We start from the raw sequence: 12,051 nt of genomic DNA on the forward strand, positions 1-12,051 counted from the left end.
TTGGCACAGTCTTTACTGAAAAAGTGAATTTCATCAGTAATATTTTTTGCAATCATTAGTATTCCAAAATTTGTATAGTCTTTCCAATGATGTGATTTTTTTTTTCTTCATAGAAAATTAGTTACTGTTTTCCTGTTGTTATTTTATCAAACTTCAAGAAGCCCATGTCACGTGTAGAGGGATCAACAACAGAAACACCCATTTCAAGGTCCCTCTAAAGTTTTGTGCTGGTTTTAGATTTCTCCAAAATAATAATTGGTAATTTCTTGGCATTTATCTTGATTTTCAACCAAACTTTCTTCTGGATTTCAATGAGACTGCTCCCCCTTCAAACCCCACCCCCCCTCCATTTCACTGTGGACTTGAAAGATCCTTAAAACATTTCCAGACAGCAACAGCCACACTGCAAGATCTGTGATTGTAGTATAATATTTAAGAACTACATATTTGCTAAGAATAATTTCCATTCTAATTTTTTTCTTTTCCTTAACATTTTTTATTTAAAATTTTAAGTTCCCATGATGGAAAATGCAATCCACATCCAGAGAAAGAACTATAGAATCTGAATGTAGAACAAAGAATATTATGTTCCTTTGTTTTCCCTTTCTCATGGTTTTTCTCTTTTATTTTAATTTTTCTTTTACAACATAATTAATGTGGAAGTATATTTGATGTGACTGTGTATACAAAATCTATATTAGATTGCTTTCTATCTTAGGGAAGGGGGGAGGAGGAAGGAAGAAAAAATGGAAATCAAAATCTTATAAAAATAAATGTTGAAAACTTAAGAGATTTTATACATTATATATATATATGTATGTGTGTATATATATAAAATACAAACATATACACATGTATGCATGTATGTATATATAGTTAAAGTTTTAAAGTCCAAATTCTATCCCTTTCTCCCTCTGTTCTCTATGCCCTCCTTGAGACCATATGCAATCATATACAGATTATACACATGCAATTATGTAAACCATTTTCACATTACTCATTTTATATAAAAAGGTTAGAGAAAGTGAAAAAATATTACACTTTAATCTGTATTCAATCAGTATCAGTTCTTACTCTGGAGGCAGATAGTATGTTTCATCTTTAGTTCTTTGAATTGTCTTGGGGCACTGCACTGCTGAGTATAGTTGCTATTCAGTTTTTCATCAAATAATATAATTATTACTGTATACAACATTCTCCTGGTTCTGTTCACTTCACTGTGCATCAGTTCATCTAAGTCTTTCCAAGCTTTTCTGAAATTATCCTGCTTATCATTTCTCATAGCACAATAATATTCCATTCCAATAATATAACATAGCTTGCTTAAACATTCCCCAATTAATAAGCATGCCTTTGATTTCCAATTCTTAACCACTACAAGGAATGAGTTGCATTTTTATAAATTTGACTCCTTTCTATATTTAATAAATGAGGCTTTATTCAGAGACTCTAAAGCAATTGCCTGCCCCCCCAACTTTGTCTGCCTTTATAATTTTATTGGCATTGGTTTTGTTTGTTGAAAACCTTTTTAATTTTATATAATCAAAATCATCTATTTTATATTTGGTAAGTCTTTCTAAATATGTTTTTGGTCCTAAATTCTTCCTTTACCTATAAATCTGACAGATAAATTATTCCAAGCTCTTTTAATTATCACTATGTATAAGTCATGTAACTCAATTTGATATCATCTGAGTATATACATAGTTTTTGTTATACTGTTCTCCAGTTTTTCCATCAATTTTAATCAAATTATGAGTTTTTATTCCAAAAGTTCGAGTCTTTGGGTTTATCATACTACATTATTATGTTATTTACCATAATGTATTGTGTTCCAAATCTAATTCATGAATCCATCATTTTATTTCTTTGCTACTACCAGATCGTTTTGATAATTAATCATTTTGTAATACAATCTGAGATTGGGTACAACAAAATCACCTTCTTTTGATTCCCTTGATATCCTTAAGTTTTGGTCTTCCAGATAAATGTTTTTCTAGCCCTATATATTGATAGGTTGGTATGGCATTGAATTAATAGATTAATTTAGTTAAAATTGACATTTTTATTATATTGACTCAGCCTGCAAGTAATTAATATTAATATTTTTCTAATTGTTTAATCTGATTTTGTATAAAAAGTGTGTTGCAGTTGTGTTCACACCCATTCCTGGGTTTGTCTTGGAAGGCAGATTCTCAAATATTTTGTATTGACTATAGTCACTTTCTCTCTCTTATTGGTAATATATAAAAACACCAATAACTTATGTGGATTTATTTTATATTCTGCAACTTTGCTAAAGTAGTTATTAATTTAACTAGTTTTTAGTTGATTTTTAGAATTTTCCAAATATACCATATTATCTGCTAGGAGTGTTAGTTTTATTTCCTCATTGTCTATTTTAATTCCTTTAATTTTTTTTCTTCTCTTCTTGCTATAGCTAACATTTCTAGAACAATATTAAATAACAGGGATGATAATGGACATCTTTGTTTCACAAGTGACTATACTGGGAAGGCTTCTGGCTTATCCCCATTACATATAATGCTTGTTGCTCATTTTAGATCAATATTATTCATCATTTTAAAGTAAACTCCATTTATTCCTAAGCTATCTAGTTGTTTTTAATAAGAATGGGTAATGTATTTTGTCGAAGGCTTTTTCTGTATCTATTGAGATAATTTGTTGGTTTTGTTACTGATTTGATCAATTATGCTAGTAGTTTTTCTAATAATGAACCAGTTCTGCATTCCTACCTAGTAATAGTTTATGATTCTTATGATATACTGTTATAATTTCTTTAATTGTATTTTTATTTTAAAGGTGTGAATCAATTATCATCAAGGGAATTGGTCTATTATTTTCTTTCTGTTTTGGCTCTTCTTGTTGTTTGTATCAGCAGGTAGGACTCCCTTCTTTGTCTATTTTTCCAAATAGCTTATATAATATTCGGATTGTTCTTTTAAGGTTTGATAGAATTCATTTGTGAATTAATCTGGTCCTAGGGATTTTTTTTTTTTTTAAAAAAGGAAATTCATTGATGGCTTATTTGATTTCTTTTTTCAAGATTGGGTTATTTAAGTACTTCATTTCTTCTGTTAATCTGGGAAATTAATCCATCTCATCTATATTGTTAAATTTATTGGCAATTTATTATTTATTATAATTTAAATTTATATATAATTTAAGTTTATTATAATAATAATTTATATTATAAAATAAATAAATACAATTTTTAAAATTATAATTTATTGGTGTTTGTCAGTCCTTGGTCAGGGCTTAACTACTGATCAACAATGGGGTCAAGAATTCCTTGGTGGCTTGTGCTGGGGCAGGTGTCACTAGGGTGGAGGCTTGCTAAGCTGTACAGACTGTTGACTTGTTCTAGAAAACTGCTGGCCTGCAAGGAGGTGGGCCCACCTTGATGGACTGCCCATGGCTTGGAACTTTGCTGCAGGTTCTCTGTTGTAAGACTGGCTGCTGCTGCTGCTGTTGCTCTTAGATCTTGCTTCCCTCCTACCCCAGTGAGACCTTTCCTGGATGGTAAGGGGGTAAGGAACATTTTAATTTTTTTTTTTTTTTTTTTTTTGGCCAAGGACCGTTTGGATATATATAACATCATTTGTAGGCAACACAAAATTATCAACTTATAGAGTACAAACAGTGGGAGGTTGTTATATAAAACTTTCAGCTCATCATCAATTGTAGTTGCCTTAGCAAATAATTTCATGTGCCTTATATGATCTATAGGCAGGAAGGATAGTTTCTGCCCCTGTCAATAGATCAATTTTGAGGCAGTTTTCTTGTTGTTTGGAGGGCTTCAGATGATTCCTTCCTCACTCTACCATCTTGACATCAGAAGTTCCAAGACTGGATATTATTGTACCATAAGGGAAAAAAATCTACAAAATTAAGACACGCATGAATGGATACCGAGTAAAGTTAGTAAAACGAGGAGAACTAGCAACATTATATAGAAAAATAATTGAGAATCCTAAGGAGGTCATGATTTGATTGGATTGATGATAAAATAAGCTATTTCACTTTCTGACAGATGAGGCAATGTATTAAATACAAAATAAAATATATATTTTTTCAAAAGGTCATTTTGAGAATTTGCTTTGTTTGATTATACATATTTCTGATAAGCTTATTAGTTTTTGTTTTCTAGTGGGGACTGAGAGGGAAGATGAGGGAGGAAGAGTGTAGTAAGATAGAAAAATAAATGAAACTAGGATTATTGATATATCTTTTTTTTTGTTTTTGTTTTTGTTTTGGCTGAGGCAATTGGGGATAAGTAACTTGCCCAGGGTCACACAGCTAGGAGGTATTAAGTGCCTGAAGCCATATTTCAACTCAGACCCTCTTGACTTCAGGGCTGGTACTTTATCTACTGTGCCATCTAGCTGCCCCTATTGATATATCTTAAAAAAAAAAAAACAAAAAAAAACAGAGTAAAGAATAGAAGGAGGAAAAATACAGAGACAAGCAGGACAACTTTGAAAACTTAAGGCTGAATTTATGTGTGTGTATGAATAGAGTAGCTTCATATATACTTTAACAATGCTCTTTTTCTATTCTATTATGTATACAGAAATGTCCATTTTCTTTGGTCTTTGTTAAGTTCAGGAAAGAAAAACACAGATTTTTCAGTTTATTAAATAACCATTAAATGAAATGGTAGTAGAGCTCTGAAATTGGGTGACTAAGCAATATACTGAAATATTAGTAATGATGAAATTAGTAATGATGACAAACATTACTCAATAGCTTGGTATATTCAAATATTGGATAGAGTCAAATAGCTGGGTGATGGGTAACTTGTAACTGAAGATGGGCAAATCGATTTATTAATCAATCAATAAACATTTATTAAGTACCTATTATGTGCCAAGCACAATGTTAAGTACTGGAGATACAAAAAGAGGCAAAAGTTAGTCACTGACTTCAAGAAGCTCAAGAGTAAAGGATTAAAACAAAGCAAAGTGAGTTTTAAGGTGGGGTATGATGCCTAATTGAAAATGTGATCTTGTCATGGGTAGGACTGTACATAGACTTGGCTTATTTCATGACTAGACAAAGAACAGGGTTAAAGATGAACTATACAAGTGTTCTTCCTTTTACAAGGGGCCTTTTATTATGGGGCTGCCCTCTTCCAACTTACTGAGGGTAATGGTGTATTACTATTTCACTGAATGGCTTTTTCGTTGTAATATTTATCAGCTTTTAAGTCCAGGAGAAACAACAGCTGAGAAGTACACAAAACACTCCCTATTGTGTGGTCACTTGAGGAGGTGACCTCATCCAGTGGAGACCTCAGACTGAACTCTTATGCTGCAGCCCTGGCTTCATCCCAAATTCATCCCTTATGCATTCTGGGAATATCTATTACTACTCTCTGCTGGCACTACAGAAGTACGGAGTTGAAGTCACTGCTATGGGCCAACCACCATGCTTGAAGGCTGCATCTATTTGGGCCAGTCTCCCAAATAGCAAAGCCTCTGCTTACCACCATGCATGCAGGCCGGCCTTAAGACAAAGACTTCTGCCCAACACCTTCTTATTTCCTCCTCTAGAGTGGGGACAGATTTTTGAATGCTGACTCACCCCAGAACCTCATGGAAGCTACACTTATGCTGCCCTACAGGTGCCACAGTTAGGAAGGGTGGTACTGTACAGAGGGCAGGCCTTGGAGTCAGAAAAGCTGGGGCTCAAACCTTATTTTGGACAGGGTTCCCTTGGGCACATCTTTGTCTTATTTTCTACATCTGAAGTATAGTATCTACTCTGTAGTCTGCAAACATTCAAGTCTTATTGAAATGTCAGTTAATATTACTGCTCTTGTTGTTTGTTCTTAACCACAAAGTGGTGAGGATCTGGGTTTTGAAATCTGGATTTATTGCTATGTGTGGAGGCCCTGTCTAATCTATAGAGCTCCTATATGAGAAACCACTATATGAGAAAAACCACAATACCTCAGCCCATAACCACAGAGTCTCTCACTCTTAGGACTCCTAAGTGAGAATATAGCCTCTTTCATGGAGGCTCTTGCTACTAGAACTTCACATGGGATTAAGGCCATGAGACAACCTCAGTGTGTGTAGAGTTTGTTCAGACTATGCACCACCTCCCATTATCTTAGGCTCAATGAAAGAAAATGACATACATTATAAATTCAGTTAGACTTGAAGCACCAATTACCAAATATTTAGTGACTCAGATGACTGGTCTGATCTTCTTTTTGAAAAAGAATGATTTTTATCTGTCATCATAGGACCCTTGAGGGTTAGAGTCAATCAATCAATCAATAAACACTTATTAAAGGCCTACTATCTATCAGGCACCATGACAGGTGCTAGATATATACACAAAAATTAAATGATTTCTGATCTCAATAAGCCTATGTTGTTAAAATAAGAGACATAGCATGCATACTATGTATGTGTGTCTATCTTTGTGTTTGTTTACGAATATACACATACCCAAATGTACACACACCCACACACACACACACACACACACACACACACACACACACACCCCTTTGACTAGATTCTTCCACAGAAACTATAGATACTGTTACTGTATCTCCAAATGTAATGTTAGGGATCGCAGTTTTTTGTTAGTTAACAACAATTAAAAATGTCTTGCTTCTCCCTATGGAGTTAGAGAGAATTTTGTTGTTAATTTTTAAAGATTATAAGGAATCTGAAGAGAAGACAAAGGAGGAGAATGTAAGGGTTTTTTTTTTCTGGTTAGAATTATTTTATGAAGATAATTTGATGAAAAATCTATGAGGAGCTGGCAAATAAAAGTGCATACTGAGAAAGACTTTCCAGTGTTGACTGAAAAAAATGAAGAAAAAGTACTGACCTAATTTTTAAACTGAAAATTAAGCTTGCACCCTGAGGAGAAATATGTAGAAGATTCTTAAGAAATTTTAATCATTTTCCCCTTTTATTTTAGTTTTTCTTTTACAACATGACTAATCTGGAAATATGATTAAAATTATTGTACATGTATGCTCTATAGCAGATTGCTGTTTTGTGGAAGAGAGGGTCAGAGAAAAAAATTTGTAATTTAAAAATCTTACAAAAATGAATTATTGATTTTTATTTGTTCAATATTGGCATAAGCATTTTTCACTCGTAGAATTGGGAAAAGAGGTCTTTAAAATTTTTTTTCCAATATATTAGATAAATAGAGCTGGGAGTTTGAGTTAATTAAAGACCTAATGAGAAAGAGGTTAAGATTATATTTATTAGAAAGACAATATCCAAGCAAATCCCTGGACCACTCAAAGTTCAGAATGATAAAAATAAATATGAGAATCAGCCAACCAGAAGAATAAGGATGGAAACAAAACAAATGGCAGCCATTCAATCATCCATCATGGCTGCCAGTTTGATTCCTAAAAGGACTAATGGAACACTCTCACTCCCCTATTCAATAAACTTCATGGGTTCTCTATTAAGGCTGAAACAAATATAAATCTTTCTCTTTGGCTCTTAAAGTCCTTCACAACCTACCTTCCAAGACTAAATACACAGTACTAGACCTTTAGTATTCACTATGGTTCTGCCAAATTGGCTCTTCTACATGTCACTCTATCTCACTATACTTGCTATCCCCTATGAACCTCCATGTCCTCCATCTTCACATTTGTCTTTTACAATTCCTAGCTTCCTTCACGATTCAGCTCAAACAGATAATGTTCAAATGCAAGCTATTACTTAGAATTCAGGCACAATAAAATGAATCACAGGTACCCCACTCAATCTACTCTGACTAAATCACAACTTTTGGAGCAAACATCATACTGAACAACTCTGACTTGGTGAAATGTGATCCTACAGGGAAGGGCCATCCCTTTACTGACCCCTAAGGCCAGGAAGAGTCACCTATTCTATAGACTTTAAAAGGGGAGCAAGTTCTATTCTTACTTCCTTCCACTCTCTCAGAATATATGACTTGGCACTGTCTCTCTGGGAGGGAGAGAAGGAAGGAGGAACATCTCTCTCTAGGATGTCCACTTATGATGGTCAGTCCTACATGGCAGCCATAGCATATACTCTCTAGGTGAGCCCAAATTAGGATCTCAAGGCCCTGAATGCTAGTGTGTGTGTGGGTGTGTGTGGGTGTGTGTGTGTTTCCCCTAAGCTTAGGTAACCAAATAGAGATACTGAGATGAACATTTTCAAAGATGAGTTTAAGAGGTTGAGAATTCCTGAGTTGTCCCTCAGTTGGTGCAGGATACATTCTAGGAAGTGTTCCTCACTGGTACTTTAGTATGCATATCAGAGAAAATAACTAACAAAAAGAATACAAATCCAAATTCTAATGTGGAATGCCAAAAGACGTGGACCTTAAGGGAACTGTATGGACAGCAGAATCAAGGTGAAGTTGAAATACATATCTAACATACATGTTCCTCATTTTAATTTTAAATTACCTATCTTCTGTCAGAAAATAATAAAAATTGTAAACTACTATGTCACCTTTTAAGTCTTTATATGCACTTATAATATCTTTTGTGTTTTAATCATTTCTTTTGAATGACTATTGTTCCCTTGTCAACACTGTAAATTGAGTGCCTTTCCATTCCTTTTTGGGGAGTCCCTAGAACTGAACTTGATCTAAGTTTTAAATGATTACCTCTAGTGCTCTGAGATAGGAAAATTTATAGAGAAAGATTGAGAAAATAGTCCATCTTTTATTTTTAGAGGAGAGGCTCTCCTAAGTAGGATTGAATAAAGTCAGTGTACAGCTCAGAGACTAGATACCCTGAATGAGAAAGGGTGGTCCAGTCCTTTGGGTCAATGTTAATTCCATAGGCATTCTATCTTAAATTATGAGCAATATCTCAAGGTTTATATTAACAAAAGAGAACCTGTCTGAATATGTATGTAATATATTCATTTTGATCCTATTTACAAGGAGCTTCTGCAATTACTGATGTAAGTACTACAAGTACTTACTAAGTAATATGCAGTCAGGAACACAAAGATTTATGCTAACTTTGAGAAAAGTAGGTTTTATAAATGGTTTATAAATAGTTCTAGAATGGTTTTAAAAACCACAATTGTCAGGGAGAATGTTTATCATATGGTTACAATATTGATATTATCTACAAAACTGATAATTATGGCACAATTAAGAAAAGGTCTTTTCTTCAATGCAAAAGAACAAAAACGTCAAAATTTAAGAAACCTCCTTGTTATTTTCTTATGGAAAGAATCATGGGAAAATATTAATAAACAACATATGGGAAAATAGATTATTATTATTAATTTCCATACAAAAAGAAACATAATAAAACACAGATAATGAAAGCATGTCAGAGATTTCATGTTGGAAAATATCTTTTTACACAAAAAGAAAAAATCTGTGTAGTATAAGAAAGAAGAGTCTCCATAAATATTCTATCTTGGGAACTATAAAAAAGCTAGCCATCAACCACATAAATGTTGCATGTGGATCCACCTCATATACATGAAAAAATGTTAGCAGTTTATTTCCATAATCATTTATGTACCAACGCACAGCACTATTAGGTATACAGGATAAGCTTTATCTTAGGAAGATAAGCAAGGAAAGATGGTTATTAATAAATGCTTGTTGACTGATCACTCTCTTAGCCATTTTCCACTTCATCCTACCATCCCTAAACCTTAAAATCAATTCCACCTCATCCATTAAATATATGAATACACATCCTTACTTCTGGTTGTGATGTTGAGCCTACAGAGGATAAGAGGTCCAGCATGGCAAGCATGGCTCCAGGATGGATGACAACAGCATCAGAAGTCTGGAGAGATGAGGCTGCTGGCTGTTCTTTCACATCAGCAACATTTTTGGAAGGGTACCCAGAAGATGTTGAAACAGAATGATATGCATGCCTATGGAACAAGAAGGAAGAAGAATTTCTTATCTACCTACAACAAAAACTTGTTTATTTTTTGTTATTTTCTTTTACATAGTGTTATATAATACCCCCCCCCAAAAAAAGAAACCCTATACTTCAAATGCTAAGTGATTGTCTCTTAAGACTAAATTGCATTAAAATATTACCATTAACTCAATCATTCAGGGACATACACCCAATTAGTGAAACTTTTAGATACTCATTTTTCCATTTACTTTTCTTATTGGAGTTAGGTTATGGGTCAAGAGCAAGAGATGAAAAAAAAAAGTGATTTAATACTCATGCTAATAAATGCTTTTTGGAAACTGATAAAAGTTTGAGGGAAGGAGGAATTGCTATGAGAATTTTTCTTTTCATACTCTATCAGTTTAGTAGGTACCAAAAAGCAACCTAGTTAGTAAATCTAATTGCTGGATTAGGGTGATATTCTGGGAACTAAAACTGGTTTTATCTTAGGTGAATTTAGGTGCATTGGAGTCGTTATAACTTGCCCAAGACTGTCACCCTCCCTGCATGTATTCTATTTTCCACTTAGAAGCTGCTATCAAATGTTATATACATAGAAAACTCATAAGAACGCAGCATGACTAGATGTTTTGTGTGCATTTTTCTCTATTACCATATGCTTCTCTTTTCAAATCCAATACCAATTTAATAATACACTCTGAACTTGAGATTTCTATATATTTCTAAAATTTTGGCATTAAGAAACAGGCACTCTCTTAAGGCAATACGTTAGAAAAAGAAATGATTACTTGAGTCTGAAGCTTTAGAAGTGCTCCCTGTTCCAATGAATCTTGAATCCAATAAATTATCTGTTTGAAATCATACTTCCCTCACAAGATAACTACAGATTAAATAATGCTTTGAATTTAACTATTTGCCAGATGAGATAGACAGAACTGGTGTTTTAGCTGTTCTAATGAAAGAATCATTCTCTCTTTTTATAAACATAAGTAAATAAGACAATTAGTATCATTATAAATAAATTGTACTCTTTTTCTGAAAGATAGTTCATCTTTGCTTCAGCTATCCTAAAAACATTCTAATATATATCCAGCTTTTCCCCTTCTGATTTTTTGCAATCTCTTTTAAGGATTGCTTTATTTCTAAACTCATTAGCTTATAAATGGCTCAACATCACATCATCACCTTCCATCCTAAATTTTAAATAGTGAGAATTTATCTTTATTCTTTCAGAAGCAACATCATCAGAATTTACAGGATACTCCAACAAATTTGCATTTTTCCTTTAGCCCTTGACCCTAGAAGGGTCTTTTCTGCTTAAATTTTTCCTGGTTAGTCTGAATCAATAAGATCAAATCCACTTTCCCTTTAAAAAAGCATATAATGCTTAATCAGGCCACAAATGCAAATGTTTATAAGATGATATTTGCTAGGTTTTTTTCTCTTTCTAGTTTTTAGAAAAACAGATACCACACATTCAAAGTATGAATTTCCCCAAATGGTAAATGTGACTGATGCAATATTAAAGAAGACGTAAGACCATTTTTATCTTTGGAAATGAAAATAATATACTCTACAAAGATTCCTTAAATTGACTTAATTTGCTAACATGTGAAGACATTCTGAGTATAAATGATATTGAAAACAAACCTAAAAGATGATAAAATGTGTTTTGACATAATGATGACTGGAGATAAAAGTTCCTGAAATTCTATTAAACAAAAATGTTATACATATATATTTGTGTACATATACATAATTAGAATTTCTGCTGAACAGACACATAGTTTATATATGTAAATGTGAAGCAGCATGGTATAGTGGATCTTTGAGATAGTAAATCCTCCTGTATTCAGATCTCACCTCAAACACATATTGGCTGTCCCAAGGATGAAGTTATGTTACTCCATGGTGACTGAGCATGGCCAGACCTCTGAGATCTGCTTGGGAAAAGCTGGTATGCTGAGAGTGAACTGTACTAAAAGAAGCAGTAAGAATATGGACTAGAAGGAACCCTGATTCTTAAATCAGAAGAACTAAATTCAAATCCCGCTCCAAGGCTTGCTAGCTGTGGAGTCTAGGGAAAGTCAATTCCCCTCCCTTGTTCTCAGTGTTGCCATCTGTAAAATGAGAGGCTTAAACTAAGTAACCTCCAAAAT

At 33.4% G+C, this 12,051-nt stretch overlaps 1 protein-coding gene across 6 annotated transcripts in view; it reads right to left on the minus strand.

The window, feature by feature from the left end:
• Positions 1-12,051, minus strand: part of WDFY3 (WD repeat and FYVE domain containing 3) — a 306,260-nt gene that overhangs the window by 144,710 nt on the left and 149,499 nt on the right. For all 6 annotated transcript variants that reach the window (XM_074273239.1, XM_074273237.1, XM_074273238.1 and 3 more), the window contains one exon: positions 9,722-9,899. In XM_074273239.1, the coding sequence (XP_074129340.1) occupies positions 9,722-9,899 (178 nt within the window). The remainder of the gene's footprint in view (positions 1-9,721; positions 9,900-12,051) is intronic.

This window comes from Sminthopsis crassicaudata, chromosome 6 (genome assembly GCF_048593235.1).
Source record: "Sminthopsis crassicaudata isolate SCR6 chromosome 6, ASM4859323v1, whole genome shotgun sequence".
Lineage (NCBI taxonomy): Eukaryota > Metazoa > Chordata > Mammalia > Dasyuromorphia > Dasyuridae > Sminthopsis > Sminthopsis crassicaudata.